General features: G+C 41.1%; 1 protein-coding gene across 5 annotated transcripts in view; it reads right to left on the minus strand.

The window, feature by feature from the left end:
- The window catches only part of grid2 (glutamate receptor, ionotropic, delta 2), a 487,185-nt gene that overhangs the window by 34,417 nt on the left and 425,605 nt on the right, over positions 1-27,163 (minus strand). For all 5 annotated transcript variants that reach the window (XR_009129664.2, XM_058071482.2, XM_058071485.2 and 2 more), the window contains exon 14: positions 39-205. Coding sequence is in view for 4 of the 5 variants with exons in the window: in XM_058071482.2 (XP_057927465.2) it covers positions 39-205 (167 nt within the window). In the remaining variant the exon portion in view is untranslated. The remainder of the gene's footprint in view (positions 1-38; positions 206-27,163) is intronic.

A 27,163-nucleotide genomic window follows, 5' to 3' on the forward strand; every position in this document is an offset into this window, starting at 1 on the left:
CTTGAACCCCGCCTGCAGGAATAGTGAGTAGTGTATACCTCTGGGAGAAAATATCTCTGTAGGGACTTCCGTGCTGCATAGCGATGCCGTAGCCCCGATCCGGTGCGTTACTGGCCACCGTGTAGAAGGAGCAATCCTCGTCGTTGTTGGCGACATACTCCAGCACCGCTGCGTCCCACACGAAACCAAAACGACCGTACTTCACCTGAAATAAAGCACACACAGCAGACATTGGGTATCTTGTTGATTGAAACATTTGTGCAGATCACTTGGAACAGGACGGAATACATTCAGCACACATTCCATTCGGCCTTTAAGGACTTATTCATCACGGCCAATACTTCATAAACAGGGTACAAGTACCACAGCAAGGTTATTCTTCTTTTCTAAGATAGCAAATTTAAATGGGAAGAAGCAACTTCACTGCTTATCGTTCCCTGTTGACTCCAATGTTATTGGCTTCCTGGCTGTTTATATCCCCATACTGTACATTGAATATATTCTGTGGTTGCTACGATTAATGCTGTTCCCGAGTCATAATTAATGATCAGTATCTTCTCTATAAAAAGTCAAGATCGATGTTCTCATAGCCGCTTGGCAACATCATGTAAATGTTTATGTTTATGCAGAGGAATGAAAAGTAAAGAAACAAACAACTCGGCGGCGACAAACCTGATCGCATTCCTCCAAACTACCTTTACTTTCACTCATAAAGTGTCATAAAGTTTGCGCAACTGCAGGGTCTCGAGACACATGCTAACTCGCAAACTAGAGAGCTAGCGACCTAAACGGTAGCCTTCAAGTTATTTCCTTTAAATTTAAATAGGCAAAAACTTACCACTTCCACACGGATAGGGAGGATAACTATTAACAGTTATTTAACCTTTAACATGAACATTAATCAAACGTAATAATTTTTTCTGGGTACATGATACCATACAGCATCCATATCAAACTTGCGCGGGCCGCACTAACATTAAACTTTCATATCAAAGCGGGGGCCTCAAACTAGTGTCCTGCGGGCCACATTTGGCCCGCGGGCCGCATGTTTGAGACCCCTGCCCTACAGTAAGCTCGCCCCAAAACGTCAGCTGGCATAGCTTCCAGCACGCCCGTGACACTGACAAACATGACTATAGTCACATTTATACTTTTTTTTTATTTACAACATATTGCGCAACTGCAGGGTCTTGAGACACATGCTAACTCGCAAACTAGAGCGCTAGCGACCTAAACGGTAGCCTTCAAGTTATTTCCTTTAAACTTAAATAACCAAAAACTTACCACTTCCACACGGATAGGGAGGATAACTATTAACAGTTATTTAACCTTTAACAATGAACAATTTTTTCTGGGTACATGATACCATACAGCATCCATATCAAACTTGCGCAGGCCGCGCTAACATTAAACGTTTGGCCTCAAACTAGTGTCCTGCGGGCCACATTTGGCCCGCGGGCCGCATGTTTGAGAACCCTGTTCTACATGATTGCGTGTGACTCAGTCAGAGGGAAGGACATATTTTTATTAAAAATGGCACTACTATTAGGGTCATATGGTTTTTGCATCAACGGAATCGCTAGAATTGGCCTGCTCTATAAAAAGTCAAGATCGATGTTCTCATAGCCGCTTGGCAACATCATGTAATGTTTATGTTTATGCAGAGGAATAAAAAGTAAAGAAAAAAAACAACTCAGCGGTGACAAACCTGATAGCGTTCCTCCAAACACCTTTACTTTCACTCGGAGTGTCATAAAGTTTAATGGCGCTTTATGAAATTTTCAAACCTTCTCGTCTTCGCCGAGCGTACGCGTTTCACCTTAGTCGGCCTATGTGTGCTGACTGATATGTGGAAAAAAACGACAAGAAGCTCTGATTGGGTCATTTCACAGTCTGTAGTCCTGTGAAGTGTGCATGTGTGTGTTCTAATAATTCACTGCAGGGATTCCAATGGACTTCATTCAGGTCTTCGCATCCTTAAAGTGACTGGAAAAGCGTTTTAAGAATAATTTCATGGCTTTTCATTGTTTTTCAATTAGGACAAAAAAAAATGATTAAGTGCTATATCAGGGGTCACCAACCTTTTTGAGTGTGAATGGTTGTTTGTCTAGTATATGTGCCCTGTGATTGGCTGGCCACCAGTCCAGGGTGTACCCCGCCTCTCACCTGAAGACAGCTGGGATAGGCTCCAGCACCCCTCATTAGGATAAGCGGTAGAAAATGAATGGATGAATGAAGTTTTAGGACGGGCTGCACAGCGGTCAAGTGGTTAGCGGACCTTAGACCTCAGTTCAATTCCACCCTTGGCCATGTCTGTGTGGAATTTGCATGTTCTCTCCGTGCATGCGTGGGTTTTCTCCGGGTACTCCGGTTTCCTCCCACATTCCAAAAACATGCTAGGTTAATTAGCGAATCCAAATTGTCCATAGGTATGAATGTGAGTGTGAATGGTTGTTTGTTCTCATTGGGTGTGACCAGGATGGATAGGATCAGGAAGGGACATTCCACGTTCGAGGTCTTGGAGATAAAGTCAGAGACAGCTAGGAGACTAGGGTTCAATTCCACCCTCGGCCATCTCTGTGTGGACTTTACGTGGGTTTTCTCTGGGTACTCCGGTTTCCTCCCACATTCCAAAAACATGCTAGGTTAATTAGCGACTCCAAATTGTCCATAGGTATGAATGTGAGTGTGAATGGTTGTTTGTCTATATGTGCCCTGTGATTGGCTGGCTGGCCACCAGTCCAGGGTGTACCCCGCCTCTCGCCCGAAGACAGCTGGGATAGGCTCCAGCACCCCTGCGACCCTTGTGAGGATAAACGGTAGAAAATGAATGAATGAATACTGTATATCATTTAAGCCAGGGGTCTCAAACACGCGGCCCGCGGGCTAAATGCGGCTCGCAGGACACTAGTTTGAGGCCCCCGTCTTGATATGAAAGTTTAATGTTAGTGCGGCCCGCGCAAGTTTGATATGGATGCTGTATGGTATCATGTACCCAGAAAAAATTATTACGTTTGATTAATGTTCATGTTAAAGGTTAAATAACTGTTAATAGTTATCCTCCCTATCCGTGTGGAAGTGGTAAGTTTTTTGGCTATTTAAGTTTAAAGGAAATAACGAGGTAGCATGTGTCTCAAGACCCTACAGTGGAATGTTTTATCAGAGCTTTTCTTGTAGAAAATTGGAACCAAAGCGAAGTTTAAAAAAAAAAAATAGTTTTTAATAAATGCATTTTTTTTTGTAAAACCTGATACGGCCCAGTCTCACCCAGACCCTAGCTCCAGTGGCCCCCAAGTAAATTGACTTTGAGACCCCTGATTTAAGCAAAATTAATCAAGGGACATGTTCTTGACCTAAAGTATCAGTGCCTTATTTTTCCCTGCCGTCCAAATTTACCCTAAACATCTTTGGGACATAATTATGCATAAATGTCGGAAAATCATGCAGAGGTTAACAAATCCTTTATTATCGCCCATTTTTCTTGTCTTTGGCAAACGTCACAAGATAATGTAAAAGCAATTTCAGCAATGTCAACAACCGATTATTTGGATGTCAATCAGCCAGTCTAAGGAGGATAAGCAGGTTGTACTGTATGACTGACTACAACAGTACTTTTATGACTGGGCTATTTTGTGTGTGTGTGTGTGTGTGTGTGTGTGGATGTGTTGATCCCACCTTAATATAACAAAACCCAAACAAAACAAATGTGATTATGAACTCTAAACCCCCAAATGTGCTTTCATTCAGTGTTTTGGGTATAAACATTTGACATTTTTAAACTACGCCTGGGGTATACAGTAATATTTGTAATCAAATATATGCCTAAATTTCTATTTGTATCGTGTTATTGTTTGCACCTCAGAGCCTTTAAGGTAGTATTTTGGGAGCTTTAAGCACTTTATTGCAGAGAAGTTTTTCTTAAGTAAACTCATGAAAGTGGTCAGTTCGTTTTAAAACTGTGGCACCGAAGCAGATGCACTTTTGGGGTAAACTCGTGAGGCACAACAACATGGCTCCCATCTTTTTTAGCCATGAATCCTAATCACCGCATCAGACTTTTTTTTTTTTTTTTTTTTTTTTTTTTTGCCTCTCATGAATGACAACCGGCTCCGGTAATGACTGAATTAAAGTCACCTCCATCCGTCTCGCATTTTCATCACAAGTGCCGCTGTTTCATTTTGATCTCCTCTACCTGGGGAGGAGTTAAATGAGCATAATCCTGTTTTTTTTTTTTTTTTTTTTGCTGTTTACGTACAGAGTGTCTTGTTTATCAATTTTAAATGTTTATTGGCTGGGTGAGGAGGTAGCGGTGGAAATTATTTAATGAAGCAATAACATCACAGTACCATGAGTCTGAGTTTTTTTTTTTTTTTTTTTTTTGCCGCCGCTCTTGATTGCTGTCGCTTTCCAGTGACTCAGATACCGGTAACACTGTATGAGTGAGTTAGTTTTTTTTTCATGTATTACACCACCACATATAGTATTCTATTCAAATATTGAAATTAATATATTTACCGTAATTTCGGTGATTAAGACACACCAGTGTTTAAGCTGCACCCGCTAAATTTAGAGCCACATCATAAATCTGTGAGGACCAGGAAGCTCTTTATTTGGCAGGAGCTCAAAAGGCAAATACCAATACAAGTTTAGAATAATAAACAGAGTAATAATTTTGATTTAATTTTCATTTTCATTAGCAATATGTAATGGAAAAAGTCAAAATAGTATTGGTAAAAGATACTTCTTATCTACCCTTTGCGTGTTAAGTTGCTGTGTGATGAATTTAGCCTTCTTTCTAAGATGACATTGTGAGTCAGACTGTTGACCTGCGATTTCAAGCAGTAAGTAACAATTTATTAGTGTACAAAATGTGTTCATTTTGTGTCAGTTATGGAGCAAAAGCGCTTCTCTATGTCACATGATAGAGTATGCATACAAGGAGTGGGGTTACAATTAGCCATTTACCACCACAATTCCACGTTACCGATGCTAAAATCTAATGCTAAAATGCTGCTCACCATTGAGAGACGTCTTGAAGTACTCTCTTTTCTGTATTGGATCGGATTCGGAATCCAACACATACTGCTGTATGAACCGTTTATTATCAACTCCTATACCATTCACAGCTAGCGGCACAAACCGGAAGTCCTTTTAAGCACTCGGCGAGTGTGACCAATCGCAGCGGAATGGGCGTGCCTGCAAGCGTCCCGTGGGTGGAATACATCAAAACAGACTGTTTTCATGGCAACCATAAAATCCAAAGAAATACAGCTAAATAGGTGCAGATTCTAGAAGAACTAGAAAGCTTTCTGTGCTGTTTATCGTGTGTAGTTGGTCCACAACGTAATACAAAAAGCCGGAAAATTAGCATAATTTGCTAACTCGCAAACTAGAGCGCTAGCGACCTAAACGGTAGCCTTCAAGTTATTTCCTTTAAACTTAAATAGCCAAAAACTTACCACTTCCACACAGATCGCGAGGATAACTATTAACAGTTATTTAACCTTTAACATGAACATTAATCAAACGTAATAATTTTTTCTGGGTACATGATACCATACAGCATCCATATCAAACTTGCGCGGGCCGCACTAACATTAAACTTTCATATCAAGGCGGGGGCCTCAAACTAGTGTCCTGCGGACCACATTTGGCCCGCGGGCCGCGTGTTTGAGACCCCTGATGTACAGTATATATCTGCAGATTGTGTAGATTCACTCACCTAACAGTGTTACTTTTGATACGCTAGACTTGCACTAGCTCCATAAAGTGCTAACTTATGCCACCCAAAGGTTGTTTGTCTGTCGTCATGCATCACTCCTCTTTTGACTTTGATTTATGGGATTCAGAGAAATAAAGAGCAAAGTAGGCATGAGATTCTTCGCAAAAGTAAAAAGAAAAGAGCAACCGCCCAGAGACAGAACTCACATCTTGATCTCTTCACATCTTCAGTCCACGAGCGGGCAAACAACTGCGGCTTCGTTCCCGAATAATTGCAGTTTCTACCAATTTTATATGACTTTATTTTTTCAGCGACGCCGCCTCTCAAAAAGTCTCGCAGCAGCTGTTTTGTGATTCAAAACATGCAGTGAGAGATCAAATGTTTCTTTTTTTTTTTTTTTTTTTTTTTTTTTTCACCCTGCAGCATATCCTTCACCTCGTGGCCTTCTGCTGCTTTTGTTTAATTCTCATTTCATAACATTTGTAAAATATTGCACCAGTTTGCCTTCACTGGCATCCAGCAGAAATTTGAATAAAAATTACCTTCGACGTAAGCGAAATCCATTAAGGCAAAGCAGCCGCATCGTGTGACATTTCCAAAACAAATCCAATACTGATAATGTTGTCAACGTTGTCATTTGCTTTTTGCTTTTAATACACTTGGGCTCAACACGCACCATATAAACGACTGTTACTTTTTTCACAACATCAAAAAAAAACCTGGCTGCACAGTGGTCAAGTGGTTTGCGCGCCGACCTCACTGCTAGGAGACCAGGGTTCAATTCCACCCTCGGCTATCTCTGTGTGAATTTTGCATGAAACTGTGCTGGGACCAGCGATGTTGTTTGGTCTAGAGACAGTGCCACTGAGGAAAAGTTCTCATTGGGTGTGACCAGGATGGATAGGATCAGGAAGGGACATTACATGTTCGAGGTCTTGGAGATAAAGTCAGAGAGGCTAGTACCCCGCCTTGACCGAAGACAGCTGGGATAGGCTCCAGCATACCCGCGACCCTACTGAGTGGCATGTTCTCCCCGTGCATGCGTGGGTTTTCTCCGGGTACTCCGGTTTCCTCCCACATTCCAAAAACATGCTAGGTTAATTAGCGACTCCAAATTGTCCATAGGTATGAATGTGAGTGTGAATGGTTGTTTGTCTATATGTGCGCCTGTGATTGGCTGGCCAACAGTCCAGGGTGTACCCCGCCCGAAGACAGCTGGGATAGGCTCCAGCACCCCTGTGACCCTCATGAGGATAAGCGGTAGAAAATGAATGAATGAATGAAGTTTTAGGAAGGGCTGCACGGCGGTCAAGTGGTTAGCACGCTGACCTCAGTTCAATCCCACCCTCGGCCATCTCTGCACGGAGTTTGCATGTTCTCCCCGTGCATGTGTGGGTTTTTTCCGGGTTCTCCGTTTTCTTCCCACATTCCAAAAACATGCTAGGTTAATTAGCGACTCCAAATTGTCCATAGGTATGAATGTGAGTGTGAATGGTTGTTTGTCTATATGTGCCCTGTGATTGGTTTTATAATTAATCTGATTAATGCAATTACAGTGGATGCTTGGTTAGAGTACGCCCCGGTTAGTGCGTTCTTTGGTTAACGCTGAAAACATATACCTAATTCAGCATAGCACATGATTTGTCGTTTGTGTTAAAATTGCACCAAACATGCTCTCTTCCATTGTGGAGTTACATCATCATCTCTTTGTGCTGCTTGCGCAAAAAAATTAAAAAAACATCTTTTGGATGAAATAAGGAGTAATCATCAGGAGGCAGGAAAAGCAAGTCAGCAAAGTTTACCAAAGAAAAACCTTCCCATGCCCAAAGAAAATTCCTGATGCGCCGAAAAATGACAACTAAATCCCTGAACAAACCCCAAACTAAAAAACAGGGCAGCTGGTCACACCAAAGATTCTACCGATCTCATAGATAGAGATGTCAAAGACAACAATCTGTGTTATATCATAGTTGTCACATCGTAATATCGGTTTATTACCGTGTTATTGTTGTGATTAAGTGCCTTCTTGGCTTTGCTGCTCACTTCAGGGCTGCTGGGGCTGTTTGAATCTGCTTCCCGGAGCGTGGCGCCAAGATGGCGTTTGTTCAGAAACCTCGCTGGGTGATGTGTCAAAATCACCAATTAATTTCACTCCTATTGCATAGTTGTTGATTTATCCATAAGAGCAGTATTCTTTAAGTGAGTACTTTCATTTTCTTATAGATTTTTTTTGGTGTCATAAGCACTTTCATAAGTCCCTTTCCTCTTTTGTAAGAATTCGGAAATGTTTTCAACTATATTGCAAAACTATAAAAATGTGTTTTGTATAACTTTTTGGGATTAATTGGATTTGTATTGTTTTGTATGGGAAAAATATTTTTGGTTAAAGTACGTTTTGGTTAGAGTCTGACCTGGAAGGGATTAATGACGCTAACCGGGGTTACACTGTATTCTTATGTTATGCAATATGTTGATAAATGATCCTATGGTCAAAGAGATTTTCCACTTTCTCATGCACTCCGAATCATGATTGAAGTTCAAAAAAGTGTTATATAAGATTCATTACTTTTTTACCGCTTATCTTCGCAAGGGTCGCGGCGGTGCTGGAGCCTTTGCAAACTCCACACAGAGATGGCCGAGGGTGGGATTGAACTCGGGTCTCCTAGCTGTGAGGCCTGCGCGTTAACCACTCATCCATCATGCAGCCTTCCTGCATAACTTTCATTCATTTTCTACCGCTTTTCCTCACGAGGGTCGCTGGGGGGGGGGTGCTGGAGCCTATCCCAGCTGTCTTCGGTCGAGAGGCGGGGTACACCCTGGACTGGTGGCCAGCCAATCACAGGGCACATATAGACAAACAACCATTCACACTCTTTGTGAATTAATTAGACTAATTTTGGCCTCACATGCAGGTGCCAATCAATCCGTCCCAAGGCATCATGTTTCACTGTTTGCTTGAGTAGTCACCATCCTATACCCCCCCCCCCCCCACGTGCCCCCCCACCTGCTCTCCTTGAAATGCAATCGGACAACTTCTTCACTCACTTTCAATCTTTGTTTTCTTTCATGTTTAATTACACTCAGCTGTCATTAGTCTCCTTTGTTTCTTCAGGAATGGAATAAAAAAAAAACATCTATTGCCGAGCAGTATGCAAATAATATGCAAATATTTGCCCGTTAAGCTGATGAGAGACGTGATAGTGGCGATAGCGGAAATGAGGAGTAATTGGAGACAGATGTGGCAGAGATGGATCAGCCGCCACGGATCAGTGAGCAAAGATGGCACCTTTAAGAGGATCTTGCAGGAAAAAAATTTCCATATGTTCCAACTTTTTTTATGTTACATTTGCTTGCCTCTGAAAGAATGTGTAATTACATTTAGACTCTTAATCGGTACTTTGAAGAGAAGCTTTTCTAATCAGTCCAGAGTGTACCTTGGTCAGCTGGGATAGGCTCCAGCATACCCCTGCAACCCTAGTGAGGATAAGCAGCATAGAAAATGAATGAGTGTATGTTTTGACAGCACAGAGTGGGCGGCACGTCAAGGAAAACATCTGGCAACATTGACATTTTAAATGGCGAGCCCTCTGATCTTACCCTCCTCCAAACCTTTACATGACTTACATTACCTATCTATCATCTCCTGGAAGTATTATACTTCATAGTGAAGTATGAAGCGTAATACAGTAACTGTGACTTTACAGTTAATAGAGTTGACAGTATTAGTGTAGAGAGCGGCCGACAGCAGCTCCTGTGTGAATGTTCCCTGCATGTGTTCTTCTGTTTGTTAATACGGCAACTGAAGTGCATTAAGAGTCTTTTCTTAACACCGGCAGTAGAGTAGTGTTTTACATTAATGAGACAATAACCACCAGGAAGTACGCTGTCAAAAAAAAAAACCCGATTAATTCTGTTGTTTCTATTCTAAGGGTTGCAACTAACGGTTTCCTCGGTCGATTAATCTGAAGCTTGTTGTTTCGAGGTTGAACCCAAAACAGACCAAATGGATATGAACCAAAATGAACCCAAAAAAAAAATAATATTCACAATTGAGAGGCTGAAATCCAAGGGGATTTACGTTTTTAAGTTTAAAAATGATTAATTAATTAATTAATTCATTCATAATTAATTGATTCATTCATTTTCTACCGCTTTTCCTCACGAGGGTCGCGAGGGTGCTGGAGCCTATCCCAGCTGTCTTTGGGCGAGAGGCGGGGTACACCCTGGACTGGTGGCCAGCCAATCACAGGGCACATATAGACAAACAACCATTCACACTCACATTCATACCTATGGACAATTTGGAGTCGCTAATTAACCTAGCATGTTTTTTTTGGAATCTGGGAGGAAACCGGAGTACCCGGAGAAAACCCACGCATGCACGGGGAGAACATGCAAACTCCACACAGAGATGGCCGAGGGTGGAATCGAACGCGGGTTTCCTAGCTGTGTGGCCCGTGTGGTAACCACTTGCCCACCGTGCAGCCTTAAAATTCAATTTAAATTAAAAGTCATTTAAAACCAAGACTGCTTTACTTCCGGTTTAGGTACACCCTAGACTGGTGGCCAGCCAATCACAGGGCACATATAGACAAACAACCATTCACACTCACATTCATACCTATGGACAATTTGGAGTCGCCAATTAACCTAGCATGTTTTTTTTGGAATCTCGGAGGAAACCGGGGTACCCGGAAAAAAACCCACGCATGCACGGGGAGAACATGCAAACTCCACACAGAGATGGCCGAGGGTGGAATCGAACCCTGGTCCTCCTAGCTGTGAGGTCTGCGCGCTAACCACTCGACCGCCGTTTCGCCCATCCGAGGATATTTTACATTTAAAAATGTTTAAAAGTTTAAAAATGATTAATCAAATACCAAAATAGCTTCAATTAATCATCAATTGATTGATTAATTAATGAATTAATCTATTTACTATGTCGATATAAAGTCTGGAATTCAAATTTATAGGAACCCTGATGTGTGTGTGTGTGTGTGAGAGGTCTTGGATGCCTGCCTCATTTTGGAACTAATTGCCGACTAACAAACTCATTCATTTATCCTCTTCCGGAAAAACAGGGAAGCTGGAGCCTATCCCAGCTGACTTTAGGCGAGAAGCAGGCAAACATTCAATCATTAAAGAGACTCCCCGATCTGAAATTCATACACAAGAGTTTTTGCTTATTTATTTATTCCGCTTCCCGTCCAACACTTTTTGTTGGAGTTAAAACCCAACCGGGAGGCGGATTACGCACGTTCGATTCTGGCTGGAGCCGCGTCTCAGCACACCTTGGCGCGTGTTAAACTGGTAATGAAAATGCAAATCAACTTGGACCGTGTTGACTGGCTGCTGCGGCCAAATGGGCCAATAAGAAGCTCCTGCGAGGTGATTTGGAGCGCCTTTGATGCTGTTGTTTGTGAGCTCAGCTGGGATGCGTGCCTACAGAAAAGGTCAAGACTTCTCCTGTGTGAAATGTGTTCTTCCAATTTAGGAGTGAACTTTCAAAAGAGTCGTGTTTCTCTGGAGGGAACAACAGAGTGACACTCATCAGACCTCTGCCGATGCTAAACAATACTAATTTGGGTGCAGCATTGAAGTTTGTACCCTCAAAAATGTATCGCTCATGGAGAAAAATGTATAAAAATCATGATTTTTGAAGATGTGCCTCACATATTTCATTTGGAACCTCCTGAAAGGTCATACATTCTCCGACTTTCAACTGGTGCCAATAGGCCTACACCAGGGGTTAGTCATTCAACTAGCTGGAGCTAATTTGTTGTGTGTGCTACTCTGTGATCGGCTGTGTGAGTGACGGGGAGAAAAGCTCCGCAGAGTGGCAGACAGTCAACAAATACAACGCTTTTCGTTTTTCTTAAAGTCAAATGTGAAAAATTTGTATGGTTTTTGGACACTTAAAGCGCACCAGATTATGATGCGCCTCATTGATTTTTTTGAGAAAATTAAATATTTCCAGAATTTATATTTTTTACATAAAATTTCATGTCGTTATCGTTGTAGTTGCACATTTCCTTTACTTATATATAAAAAAAAATATTTATATCTGGAAATGAATGTGATTAATTCAAAGTTAACTATGGATATATATGATTAATCATGATTAATGATTTTAATCGATTGACAGAAAAAAGAAAGCTAAAAGAAAAAAAAAGGAAAAAAGAAGAGAATAATAAAAAAAAAAGGATTCTGCTTCAGACAGATCATCCAATCATCATGCAGAAGGCGGGCGATTTTATTTTTCTACACAAAATAAGATGAAAAATAAATAAACAAATCAAGAATAAAGAAAATCAATCAATCAGTAATAAATAAATATAATAATAATAATAAAAACTTAAGAAACCACATATAGTTGGTGGGTAGAAAAATTTTTTTTTTCAGATTAAAATGAACAAAGCATTATTAGAGCCCTGTAGACATGACAAAACACGACTATAGTCACATTTATACTCTTTTTATTTACAACATATTGCGCAACTGCAGGGTCTTGAGACACATGCTAACTCGCAAACTAGAGAGCTAGCGACCTAAACAGGTAGCCTTCAAGTTATTTCCTTTCAACTTAAATAGCCAAAAACTTACCACTTCCACACGGATAGGGAGGATAACTATTAACAGTTATTTAACCTTTAACATGAACATTAATCAAACGTAATAATTTTTTCTGGGTACATGATACCATACAGCATCCATATCAAACTTGCGCGGGCCGCACTAACATTAAACTTTCATATCAAGGCGGGGGCCTCAAAGTAGTGTCCTGCGGGCCACATTTGGCCCGCGGGCCGCATGTTTGAGACCCCTGATTTAAAGTAATTATTGAGTCTTGTATTCAAAAAGGTCTTATATTCAGAGCCAGTATTTCTATTATTTCCCGTGGTAACAAATGTTTAAAAAATTCAGACTCAAGCTGATTTTGCAATTGAAAAATAAATTAATTATCAGTAATCTTTTACTTTTAAGTCTATCACATCATAAGAGTATATAGAAGAGTTTAACTTCGCTTTGTCTGATGCTGTTTCCCGAGGCAGAGAGCACATTTACACTCTTTTTCTTTAAAAAAAAAAAAAAAAATTAATGCAAATCGTGGGTCTCATTAGAATCTCATCCTAATGTGCGGTGGCCAAGCAGTAATAGCGTATTTCCTGTCTAGACGTCTCTCCCCATAAACTACACCATCATAACACAGCACGGGTTCGCATATAATCTTATATAATCATATAAACAAGAATTCATGCAGCTGAAGAAATAATTCTATTTATCCTACTTCCTTTTTTTCCCTCCGCCCACTCATTAATTCATTCATTCATTGAGTCGTTCAGTCATTCAATGAGTCGTTCAGTCAGACAAAAAAGTGCCAACTGTGTCTGTCATCTCATTACTCCCCAACACAGAAGGGCCGGTGACCGACTTCAAGGTCGACCCAGATTACAGAGCTGTTCACCGTGTCAAAGCAAATAAGACCAGATGGAGAGGAAGAGGGGGGGGGGGTGTCTTGAACTTTTTGCTGAGTGTCAGAAAGATCAGCGGTAAATTAAAATGTCGACTTTGTGGTTCGGTCAAGCGTATCTCTGCAGCCGTCACATATACTGTCATTTTTGATGTAATGGAACATATTGTAAATCAGTACCAGTACGGTCATACTTCTTCGTTTATCGCAGTCCCAACCACGAGAAAATTTCTGCAAAGTAGGATTCAGTATTAATAAATGTAATACTTTTGTAGTTAGACCATAGAAAACCTGTATATGACCTTTGAAAAATTACTGTTTTTTTTCATTATTAGAGCTCTGTAGACATGAAATAACACCCCTATAGTAGCATTTATACTCGTTTTACCGAATATAGCGATAATACAACCTAACTCAGACTCATTGGGAAAGTATCTGAAACATAATGTGGGTCAATCATTCATTCATTCATTTTGTACCGCTTTTCCTTACGAGGGTCGCGGGGGGTGCTGGAGCCTATCCCAGCTGTCTTTGAGCGAGAGGCGGGGTACACCCTGGACTGGTGGCCAGCCAATCACAGGGCACATATAGACAAACAACCATTCACACTCACATTCATACCTATGGACAATTTGGAGTCGATAAATTAACCTAGCATGTTTTTGGAATGTGGGAGGAAACCTTGCAATGCACGGGCAGTACACGCAAACTCCACACAGAGATGGCAGAGGTTGGAATTGAACCCTGGTCTCCTAGCTGTCTCTGACTTTATCTCCAAGACCTCGAACATGTAATGTCCCTTCCTGATCCTATCCATCTTGGTCACACCCAATGAGAACAAACAACCATTCACACTCACATTCATACCTATGGACAATTTGGAGTCGCCAATTAACCTAGCATGTTTTTGGAATGTGGGAGGAAACCGGGGAGAACATGAGGGTGGAATTGAACCCTGGTCTCCTCGCTGTGAGGTCTGCGCGCTAACCACTTAACCACCGTGCCGCCCTCAATTTAATATTAATAAAACCATTTTTAACCTTAACTAGAGCTCTTTAGACATGAAGTAACACCCCTATAGTCAGCTTTCTATTCCTATTGTTCTCTGTCTACTTGCCACAATATTGTATTCATTGCTATTATAGTGATTATTAAAAAAAGACTTCTTAGTATGTTTCCTAGGATCCACTAGTGTGTAGAGTGACGGTGAATAACAACAGGCTAGCTGCACACGGCTACTTATAATGCATGCAGTGTTGTGTGATATGAGATAGAAATGAGTTTGGCCATTGAAGTTCCAGGCGGCGACCATGCAACCATGCAACCGGGGACGAGACGGCTTTGCAAATGAAACGCTCCCTTGCCACTTGGCAATCCATAACACCGTATATATGTGTGTGTGTGTGTGTGTGTGTGTTGTTGTTGTTGTGTTGAGGTCTACTAGAGGTCATTGGTGTGTTTTACAAAATCATGTCAGCAGAACAAGTGCGCCCACCATCCATGTTTTTATTCCTTAAGCTACAGCCCTCCATTTCTGGAGGGCTTTAAACACTCCTGCATGGGCGGTTATTATGGATTGAAAAGCAGAGGAAGCAGAAGAAAAAGCTTTATTAGTTCCTGAAGGGGGGGAATGAATTGTTTTTCCACTCACTTATTGACTAACTGAAGAAGGGCCAACAAATACACACCACGGAATACAGCGGATGAGCAATCAGCGTCTTGCTAAAGGGCACGAGCAAAGTGGCATCATTCCAGCAACCACCCCCGATTTACATAAACGTCCACCCTTAAGTCCTGAATGAGCGTGGATGACTTTTGGAGACTCCGCTCTGTTTGATTTAACGACCAGAGATACTTTTATTGGGAGCTTAAATCTCTCAAGCATATATTAGAGCTCGGTGATCATTACTGACAAATTAGTACCTCAGCCGAGTCAATAGTGCGGAATTGACATTTTTTTAATTTTCTTACCAGCAAAATACATTTTTGTAGCCGTTACAAGCCACCACGAGCCAGTTGGGAGGCAGTTTGAGCCACTGCATGCCACTAGGCACCTTATTGGTGACATTAGGCATTGGCGTGAACTGGACCGATGCTAATTATCAGGCGAGAGGCGGGGTACACCCTGGAGTGGTGGCCAGCCAATCACAGTGCACATATAGACAAACAACCATTCACACTCACATTCATACCTATGGACAATTTGGAGTCGCTAATTAACCTAGCATGTTTTTGGAATGTGGGGGGAAACCATGCAATGCACGGGGAGAACATGCAAACTCCACACAGAGATAGCCGAGGGTGGAATTGAACCCTAGTCTCCTAGCTGTGAGGCCTGCGTGCTAACCACTCGACCCCCATGCAGTCTCTTCTCATACTCCTTGTAAATGTTCTATCAATAATACCCGAAGAAAACCCACGCATGCACGGGGAGAACATGCGACTCAGTAGGGTCGCGGGTATGCTGGAGCCTATCCCAGTTGTCTTCGGTTAAGGCGAGGTACTGGCCTCTCTGACTTTATCTCCAAGACCTCAAACATTTAATGATCCTATCCATCCTGGTCACACCCAATGAGAACCTCAGCATCCTTATCTCTGCTACTCTCCAGTTCCCTGGTCCCATCACAGTTTCACACTCACATTCATACCTATGGACAATTTGGAGTCGCTAATTAACCTAGCATGTTTTGGGAATGTGGGAGGAAACCGGAATACCCGGAAAAAAACCCATTCATTCATTTTCTACTGCTTATCCTCATGAGGGTCGCGGGGGTGCTGGAGCCTATCCCAGCTGTCTTCGGGCGAGAGGCGGGGTACACCCTGGACTGGTGGCCAGCCAATCACAGGGCACATATAGACAAACAACCATTCACACTCACATTCATACCGATGGACAATTTGAAGTCGCTAATTAACCTAGCATGTTTTTTGGAATGTGGGAGGAAACCTTGCAATGCACGGCGAGAACATGCAAACTCCATACAGAGATAACCGAGGGTGGAATTGAACCCTAGTCTCCTAGCTGTGAGGCCTGCGAGCTAACCACTCGACCCCCATGCAGCCTCTTCTCATACTCCTTGTAAATGTTCTATCAATAATGGTTGGAACGAGAGAATTAGTCGACTTTGAAGACTTATAGTGCAAACTTAGTGCAAGTTGACAGAAGATGCGACGCCACATTTTTTTTTGCACGTCTTCTTCCTGTCTGATGACATAATCCTCGTGTGATGAGGATTTTGATGGACGGGCTTTTTCAGTTCAACTAACTTTGACGAGTTGCCTGGCTAATATTTCCCATATGGGGTTAATGAAGTTTAAAGCTGTATTTGCAGAGGAGCTTCTACAGAACCAAGCTGTCACATCAGATTTTGAGGCCGTTTCTTGCAGTACTTTTTTATTTATATATATTTTTTTATCAGGTTTTTGGTAGAAGTCGAAGGGATTTGACTACATTTCCTTGATCCAGGATATTATTATTATTATTATTATTATTATTATTATTATTTTAATATTATTTTAAAATATTAAGAGATTTTGAGTGCTGGTTTTACTTGAAAAAAAATGAAAAAAAATATTATTAATATTATTATATAATATATTATAATATTATTAATATTATTATAATATCAATATATATTTTTTAAATATTATTTTAAAATATAAAGAGATTTTTTAAAAGTCATAATGTATGAGAAGAGGCTGCATGGAGTTCGAGTGGTTAGTGTGCAGACCTCACAGCTAGGAGACCGGAGTTCAATCCCACCCTCCGCCATCTCTGCGTGGAGTTTGCACATTCTCCCCGTGCATTGCATGGTTTCCTCTCACATTCAAAAAACATGCTAGGTTAATTAGCGACTCCAAATTGTCCATAGGTATGAATGTGAGTGTGAATGGTTGTTTGTCTATATGTGCCCTGTGATTGGCTGGCCACCAGTCCAGGGTGTACCCAGCCTCTCGCCCAAAGACAGCTGGGATAGGCTCCAGCACCAACCGCGACCCTCGTGAGGAAAAAGCGGTAGAAAATGAATGAATTATTTTTGGTACAATCCGTCATAGTTTCTTCCTTCACTCTGACTTTCCCTTGTACGTCTTTGTGCAAACTTTTTGCAAGACTCCGCTCCCTTCAGCCGGGACTCGGAATGCTTCTCCCCCTGTCGGTCCTCTCCTCTCTGTGATGTATAGCTATGTGTGTTTTTCCAAAAGTCCATTAGTAGCTGGCACTGGGCCGTTACCTCCTCTACGGACAGAGATAAAGACGCATAGCATGGCCGCCCTGTGAGCCACAAGGAAATAAGAGCACGGGAGTGAAGGGGGGCCAAGATGGATGTACTGGAAGAACACCTTGACCATGATGGCTCTGAGCCCGACCGGCACTGTGTGAGGCGAAGAGGGAAGAAGTAGTAAATGGGAAGATGATGAAAACAAAAAAAGAGAGGAGAACACAGAAGATCAAATTGACAAGAAAAGCCGCTAGTGAAGACAAACGAGGGCAGAAGGTAGTTTTTCTGTGTAGAACATTGTTCACACTTCACGGGCAAGGATGCAGAAATTCTTCCACAAATCTTCCTTTTTATAAAAACTCTTATCTTGGGAATTAAGATGCTATCAAATGCTTTAGGTCAGCGAGCAGGCGAATAAACGTGTGATTTCCATCGTGCAGGCAGGGTATTGGTTCGCCAATTAATCCTGTTGTCTAGCATTGTCAACGAGGCTCATTGTGCACGCTATTGGACTAATTGCATTTGTGCGTCCCGGCCTTGTTTCCTTGAGCCAATCCAAGTGTGTAATCTCTCCGACAAGTCTTGTACTTGCCAACAGTGAAAAATCATCTTAAGACTCCATTGTCGTTGCTCAAGAGCAGGGACAACATGGATAGGAGAATTGTTTGCCAAAGGAAACAAATTATCGCCACTAAAAGAAAAATGAGCTGTTATGATTTTCCATAAAGGATTATGCAACAACTACACTACCGTTTTTGATATATGATATTGTACATTGATATTTTGTTGCGTAGACACGCTAAGAAATGATATATATCAGCTCAAAAAGCGTAATATACAAATGTTGTTTTTTTTCCTCCATTTTTGTAGTCTTTTCGCCACATCGTGTCTTTTTTCCCATACAACGATATTCATTCATTCATTCATTTTCTACCGCTTTTTCCTCACGAGGGTCGCGGTGGTTGATGGAGCCTATCTGGAGCTGTCTTCGGGTGAAGGCGGGGTACACCCTGGACTGGTGGCCAGCCAATCACAGGGCACATATAGACAAACAACCATTCACACTCACATTCATACCTATGGACAATTTGGAGTCGCTAATTAACCTAGCATGTTTTTGGAATGTGGGAGGAAACCTTGCAATGCACGGGGAGAACATGCAAACTCCACACAGAGATGGCCGAGGGAGGAACCGAACCCTGGTCTCCCAGCTGTGAGGTCTGCGCGCTAACCACTAGACCGCCGTGCCGCCCCATACAACGATATTTCCCTAATTTTCCACAAATTATAACTTTATTTGGTTTTGTTTGATTATCCTAATCCGTGATTGGCTGGCCACCAGTCCAGGGTGTACCAACGACCTCTCGCCCGAAGACAGCTGGGATAGGCTCCAGCACCCCCCTGCGACCTTCGTGAGGAAAAAGCGTTCGAAAATGAATGAATGAATGATTATCATAATATTACAACAGTAACTCTATGGAACTAAAATGACGATTTTGTAATAATATTTTGACTTTATTCTTGTAAAATTACAGCTGTTTTTTGGGGGGAATTTTCCAAATGCTGAAATTTCTTGTCATAATTATGATTTTGTGAAAATATTTTTACTTTATCTTTATAAAATTGTTTTCCGTAACCTAATTTCCGACAAACTACAACTATATTTGTTGTTGTGTTTGCTTCTCATGCATTCATTCATTCCACTTATCCTCATAAGGTTTGCGGTGGGGGATGGGGTGATGGGGTGCTGGAGCCTATCCCAGCTGTCTTCAAGCGAGAGGCGGGGTACACCCTGGACTGGTGGCCAGCCAATCACAGGGCACATATAGACAAACAACCATTCACACTCACATTCATACCTATGGACAATTTGGAGTCGCCAATTAACCTAGCATGTTTTTGGAATGTGGGAGGAAACCTTGCAATGCACGGGGAGAACATGCAAACTCCACACAGAGATGGCCGAGGGTGGAATGGAACTCGGGTCTCCTAGCTGTGAGGCCTGCGTGCTAACCACTCGACCCCCATGCAGCCTCTTCTCATACATTATGACTTAAAAAAATCTCTTAATATTTTGAAATAATATTTAAAAAATAATATTAATATTATAATATTATTAATAATAATATAATATTATTATAATATATAATATAATAATATTTTCTATTTTGTTCATGTAAAAAAAAAAAGTAAAGTAAAACAAGCACTCACTGAAAGTCCAGTGATAACAATCATGATGATAGGACACCACAACTATAGCCTAGCTTCTTGCTTTGTCGCTGTTGTGTGTTAGAAGCAAACATCCCATTCGAGTGGTTAGCGCGCAGACCTCACAGCTAGGAGACCAGGGTTCAATTCCATTCTCTGCCATCTCTGTGTGGAGTTTGCATGTTCTCCCCGTGCATTGCAAGGTTTCCTCCCACATTCCAAAAACATGCTAGGTTAATTAGCGACTCCAAATTGTCCATAGGTATGAATGTGAGTGTGAATGGTTGTTTGTCTATATGTGCCCTGTGATTGGCTGGCGACCAGTCCAGGGTGTACCCCTGCCTCTTGCCCGAAGACAGCTGGGATAGGCTCCAGCACCCCCCCTGCGACCCTCGTGAGGAAAAGCGGTAGAAAATGAATGAATGAATCAAGATAACAGCCACTGTAACTTTAAGTCACGGTGGTAAATTTGGTGCACACACCTTTAGGGTGTGATTTATGTGTAAACAGAACATGAACTGTGCAAACTAGTCATCATGTTTTTTTTCCAAATGCATTATCATGGTAAATGCGAAGGAAAAAAATGTAACGCTTCTTTACAAGGCGCCTACTCAGTGACACATACACAAAAAAGCTGCAGAAAATGTGAACTTGATATAACTTTCCTCATCGTTTTGGCGCCCGTTAATAGTGCTTACCCGCTTTTTTGCCACTGTCTGTATCGCCATTCAGCATTCACAGGCTATTGGACGTCGGACTTGTTATGAAATAAAACTTCATAGAGGGCAAAGGTGAATTTGGAGGTTTTGGAAGGGAGCCAGTTCTCCGAGCGCCATCCATTAGCAGGGCCAACACGGGGTTTATAGACGCTATCAAATATTCAGGGAATTTATTTCTTAAAATGTTCCTAGAAATAAAACACGTCAACTGATCGATTTGATGTAAGAAATTTTGTAAGAAACTAAAAATGGATCCCGAAGTCCTATTGTAGAAACATAGTAAGAGAAAAACTCCACTGTCCTTATATTCCCTTTCTGATTGTGCAAAGCATTCTTTGCTATTCCGCCAATAAATCATAGCAACATGAATTTCTGTGAAGTACACCTTTTCTCCAATTTTGCTTTTATCTCAGAGACGCTATATGGTCTCCCGATAAGCCTTTTTTTTTTTTTTAAAGCCAGAATGTGTAGCACTTGAACATATGCACGCTGCACTTAAGTAATTACAAAAGATATGCTTGTCAGCGGCTGTAAGTATTACAAATGTAGGAGGTGTAGCGGCAGACAATAAAGCGTAAAAAAAAAAAAGCACATGCACAAGAAATGAGGAGAGGCGGTGAAAAACAGATGAAAAAATAAAATAAGTCGAAGAAGTTTGTGGAGGAGCCCCAGATTTGAAAATAGATACGACTAAAGCTGATAAGAGCTTCGAGAAAGGACAATTCCACCAGGTTTTCAATGGATTGTCTTATTGGTTGTGGGGGGGTACAGGTAGTCCAAAATAATCCCAACAGTGAAAACTCTAATAAAAGATCCTCTATATGACAGGAGCACTCTGTTGGTTTTAAGAACTTACAGCAACATCACTGGTCAAAGATCCTCTTTATGACACAAGTAAAAATGCTGACTGCAAAAATGTGAATCAAAGATCCTCCATGACTCAGCACTCTGCTGTTTTTAAGTCCCGATTGTAAAAACACTCGTCAAAGATGCTCTATATGACAGGAGCACTCCTCTGTTTTTAAGGACTTACTGCAAAGGTGCAAATCAAATATCTCCCATGACGGGAGCTCTTTGCTGTTTTAAGTCCCTACAGCAAAACAACTGGTCAAAGATCCTCTATATACGTACACAAGCTGTTTTTCAGGACTTACTGCAAAAATTTAGGTTAAAAATCCTCAGGAAGGCTGCTGTTTTTTAGTGCAGACTACAAAAACACAAGTCAAAGATCCTCTATAAGACAAGAGCACTGTGCTGTTTTTAAGTCCTGATTGCAAAAAACGCGAGTCAAAGATCCTCTATAAGACAAGAGCGTCAAAGATCCCCTATAAGACAATAGCACTCTGCTGTTTTTAGGTCCTGTTTGCAAAAACACGAGTCAAAGATCCTCTATATGACAAGAGCATTCTGCTGTTTTTGAGTCCTGATTGCAAAAACGCTAGTCAAAGATCCTCTATGAGACAAGAGCACTTTACTGTTTTTGAGTCCTGATTGCAAAAACACCAGTCAAAGATCCTCTATAAGACAGAGTACGCTACTGTTTTAAAGTCCAGATTTCAAAAACACCACTCAAAGATCCTCTATAAGACAAGAGTCAAAGAGCGTCAAAGATCCCCTATAAGACAATAGCACTCTGCTGTTTTTAAGTCCTGTTTGCAAAAACGCTAGTCAAAGATCCTCTATAAGACATGAGCGTCAAAGATCCTCTATAAGACAATCGCACTCTGCTGTTTTTAAGTCCTGTTTGCAAAAACGCTAGTCAAAGATCCTCTATAAGACAAGAGCACTCTGCTGTTTTTAAGTCCTGTTTGCAAAAACGCCAGTCAAAGATCCTCTATAAGACATGAGCGTCAAAGATCCTCTATAAGACAATCGCACTCTGCTGTTTTTAAGTCCTGTTTGCAAAAACGCTAGTCAAAGATCCTCTATAAGACATGAGCGTCAAAGATCCTCTATAAGACAATAGCACTCTGCTGTTTTTAAGTCCTGTTTGCAAAAACGCTAGTCAAAGATCCTCTATAAGACAAGAGCACTCTGCTGTTTTTAAGTCCTGTTTGCAAAAACGCCAGTCAAAGATCCTCTATAAGACAATAGCACTCTGCTGTTTTTAAGTCCTGTTTGCAAAAACGCTAGTCAAAGATCCTCTATAAGACATGAGCGTCAAAGATCCTCTATAAGACAATCGCACTCTGCTGTTTTTAAGTCCTGTTTGCAAAAACGCCAGTCAAAGATCCTCTATAAGACAATAGCACTCTGCTGTTTTTAAGTCCTGTTTGCAAAAACGCTAGTCAAAGATCCTCTATAAGACATGAGCGTCAAAGATCCTCTATAAGACAATCGCACTCTGCTGTTTTTAAGTCCTGTTTGCAAAAACGCTAGTCAAAGATCCTCTATAAGACATGAGCATCAAAGATCCTCTATAAGACAATCGCACTCTGCTGTTTTTAAGTCCTGTTTGCAAAAACGCTAGTCAAAGATCCTCTATAAGACATGAGCGTCAAAGATCCTCTATAAGACAATCGCACTCTGCTGTTTTTAAGTCCTGTTTGCAAAAACGCTAGTCAAAGATCCTCTATAAGACAAGAGCACTCTGCTGTTTTTAAGTCCTGTTTGCAAAAACGCCAGTCAAAGATCCTCTATAAGACAATAGCACTCTGCTGTTTTTAAGTCCTGTTTGCAAAAACGCTAGTCAAAGATCCTCTATAAGACATGAGCGTCAAAGATCCTCTATAAGACAATCGCACTCTGCTGTTTTTAAGTCCTGTTTGCAAAAACGCCAGTCAAAGATCCTCTATAAGACATGAGCGTCAAAGATCCTCTATAAGACATGAGCGTCAAAGATCCTCTATAAGACAATTGCACTCTGCTGTTTTTAAGTCCTGTTTGCAAAAACACTAGTCAAAGATCATCTATTAGACAGGATAAAGATCCTCTATAAGACAATAGCACTCTGCTGTTTTTAAGTCCTGTTTGCAAAAACGTCAGTCAAAGATCATCTATAAGACAAGAGCGTCAAACATCCTCTATAAGAAAATAACACTCTGCTGTTTTTAAGTCCTGATTGCAAAAACACCAGTCAAAGATCCTCTATAAGACAGGAGCGTCAAAGATCCTCTATGTAAAAACACTAGCCAAAGATGCTCTATATGACAGGACCACTGTAGTTGAGCTTTTATAGAGTATATATATATATATATACTGTACTCCTGTTCCACCATCACAATGCCAACCTTATGTTCAATTATTTCCACCATTTTCCACAGCCGTCCTGTCCGCCTACACGCGCGCCCGTTTTGCATAGAACATTAGCGATGTGGGCCTCACTTGTCCCGTGTTAAACTTCATTTTGTGACGAGCCCATTTGCCATCCCATAATGTCCCCTTGTCACCGTCTGCCCATTTAGCATAATGACTCCTGAAATTATGATAAAAATGCCATCATGTCATTACCTCTGCTACATAAATTTGAAGACTGCAAGTTAGGACGGTCGAATGTAAAACTATAAGCCTTCGCCGATTTACCATAATGACTTCGGTGATGATGATAAAGATTATGCAGATTATACTATACGCCAAGAATTGTTTGAATCCCGCCTCCGCACCGCTGCTGGGATGGCGCTCAAGGGGGCCGATCGCGGCAAAGCCGGTTCGGGATAAACAGGGAAAAAGGTGGGAAGACGGAGAAGTGGAATGCATGGTGCGGCGGTGGTCCAAGAGGAGGACGGGGCAGATTTAGACAGAGGCAGACATATTGGTGGATTTTAATTTGGATGTTTTTACTAATACATAAATTCATTTTCCTATTAGCTTAATGGACTCCTGGGTGCATTAGTGGAGTTGCAACCATTTAACAAAAAAAAAAAAAAAAAACTTGTCCTACTATCTGTCCTTCAGTGACCATCATGCATTAAATGGCCGTCTTTTTCCACCCAGTTAAAAACAGAAAAGTAAGGACACAAATTTAGAGGAGAGTATAGACCTTCTCCAAGGCCAAACAAAGCGATGCAGTTCTCCACCAGTCCTGTAGGTGGCGGTGAGGTGCCGACGTACAGCAGTTTTTATTTTCACTGTTCAACTTTTCAGTAAGAAAAGCAGCTATTGGCTGTCCTAGAAGTTGCTAGAATTTTGCATTTATTTATATTATATTATTTCCAGGGTGGTCGAGTGGTTAGCGCTCAGACCTCACAGCTAGGAAACCAGGGTTCAATTCCACCCTCGGACATATCTGTGTGGCGTTTGCATGTTCTCCCCGTGCATGCGTGGCTTTTCTCCGGGTACTCCGGTTTCCTCCCACATTCCAAAAACATGCTACCCCCCCACATTGATATGAAAGTTTGATATGGATGCTCAATGGTATCATGTACCCAGAAACAACAGCTTTAAGGCTGTGTGCACACCGGACACAATTGACGCTATGACGCTGCTCCCAGATGCTAATGATGCTAACTTGCTAATTAGGTAAAAGGTTAAGTTTCATTAATGTTTATGTTAAAGGTTAAATTATCATGTACCCAGAAAAAAATATTACATTTGATTAATGTTCATGTTAAAGGTTAAATAACTGTTAATAGTTATCCTCCCTATCCGTGTGGAAGTGGTAAGTTTTTGGCTATTTAAGTTTAAAGGAAATAACTTGAAGGCTACCGTTTAAATCGAAGATCGTCGTAAAGGCAAGCTAACAGGCTAACAGACGGACGGTGTTGACAAAGTACCTCGCATCGAGGTGTAGCTGTAGCATGTAGCTCGGGCCGAAGCACTCTGGACACAATTATATACACAGAGAAAGAAAAAAAAAAAACGACAGTTTCAGACTGAAAACCACCGAGACCACTACAGCAGGGTTCTCAAACACGCGGCTCGTGGGCCAAATGTGGCCCGCAGGACACTAGTTTGAGGCCCCCGCCTTGATATGAAAGTTTAATGTTTGATATGGATGCTGTATGGTATCATGTACCCAGAAAAAATTATTACGTTTGATTAATGTTCATGTTAAAGGTTAAATAACTGTTAATAGTTTCCTCACGATCTGTGTGGAAGTGGTAAGTTTTTGGCTATTTAAGTTTAAAGGAAATAACTTGAAGGCTACCGTTTAGGTTGCTAGCTCTCTAGTTTGCGAGTTAGCATGTGTCTCAAGACCCTGCAGTTGCGCAATATGTTGTAAATAAAAAGAGTATAAATGTGACTATAGTCGTGTTTTGTCATGTCTACAGGGCTCTAATAATGCTTTGTTCATTTTAATCTGAAAAAAATAATTTGTCTACCCACCAACTATATGTGGTTTCTTAAGTTTTTATTATTATTATTATTATTATTTATTTATTACTGATTGATTGATTTTCTTTATCCTTGATTTGTTTATTTATTTTTCATCTTATTCTCGTCTAAATTTAAAAAAAAATGTTTGTCCAGTCTTTTTTTCCTTTTACTTTTCTTAAAGTTAACAATAAAATCTCATCTCGTCCTCATGGAGACCAAATCTCGTCTATCGTCTCGGCTCGTTTTCATCACACCACAAAGACGCTATAGTTCCACAGTTCTTTTAAAACCAACCTCTGCCAAGTAGCCATTGGTCCGAGTTGCCAAGGTTACAGAGCGCGGTGGCCATCTGTGTCGCTGCGACATTCTCCGTATGAGAGCATAGCCAAAGGATATATAGTGTACAAATACATACATATATCATCTACAGTATATACTGTATATCTGATATCTTATGAGAATGTAGGGATCAAGGGCGTGCTTTTGATTAGATTTATGAAAATGAGTATGGTATTTTGTGTCTTTGTGGTGTATTTTATTGGATGGGAATGAAATCTCCACAGAAGCCGTCTTGATATACATCTGTCACTGTGCCTGATTACGACTGCGGCAATATCCACCACAATAATTCAGCCTCTGCTAAGACCAAATGCCTTTTTGGCATTTCTATTTTCTACAAGTGCAAATCACCCTGACGGGAGGCGTTTGGAAGAAAGAAAGGAGAGAAAGCTCTTTTTCTGCAGAGTGTGATAGCTCATTAGAATTCCACACAACAAGCCCAAACAGCAAACATATTTCCCCCGCTGTTACAATCCTCTGCTTGTGTGATGACACTGTTGTTGTCTGTGTTAAGACGGCTAAGATTTGAGCTAAGCAAATTAAAAATAAAAAAAAAAGAGTGATACGGTAGCGCGGGAAGTGTGGGATAGTCCGGTGTAATTATAGATTAGACATTGCAAATAAATGTAATTTGTCATCTATATTCCTTATGAGATTGTTTTTTTGTTCTTTGTCACAACAATAATAACAATAATCCTATCCAGCTGAGTGGTTGAAAGAAGAGGTGCTCAAACACAAGCTTTTGATGTTTCCCTGACCTCATAAAAAGCATTTGTGGCCACCACACGTCATAGAGGAACGTTTGGCAGAAAAAAAAAATAAATAAATAAATAAAAAAAAAGCAGGCTTTGCTACACATCTTAAAACACAGTCTGGAGCCGTGCCAACAATCCATCAGGCAACTACATAATTTTGTATTTCTTCAGTAAAAAAGGTCACCTAGCATTAGCGTTACTGTTAAAATGTGAGCGTAATGTTAGCACTATAGCTCACATACTGTAGGTATGCTAGTGTTGCTAACACTAGCAACATTAGCAACACTGGCATAGCAAAGTGTAGTGTAGCATAGTCTAGCGTAGCACTAGTGTAATGTTAGCACTATTGCTCACATACTGTAGCTATGCTAGTGTTGCTAACACAAGTAACACTAGCATAGCGAAGTGTAGTGTAGCATAGTGTAGAGTAGCACTTGTGTAATGTTAGCACTATAGCTCACATACTGTAGCTA

This window comes from Doryrhamphus excisus, linkage group LG3 (assembly GCF_037039965.1).
Source record: "Doryrhamphus excisus strain RoL-2023G ecotype Guam linkage group LG3, RoL_Dexc_Guam_v1.1, whole genome shotgun sequence".
In the NCBI taxonomy this organism is placed as follows: Eukaryota; Metazoa; Chordata; class Actinopteri; order Syngnathiformes; family Syngnathidae; genus Doryrhamphus; species Doryrhamphus excisus.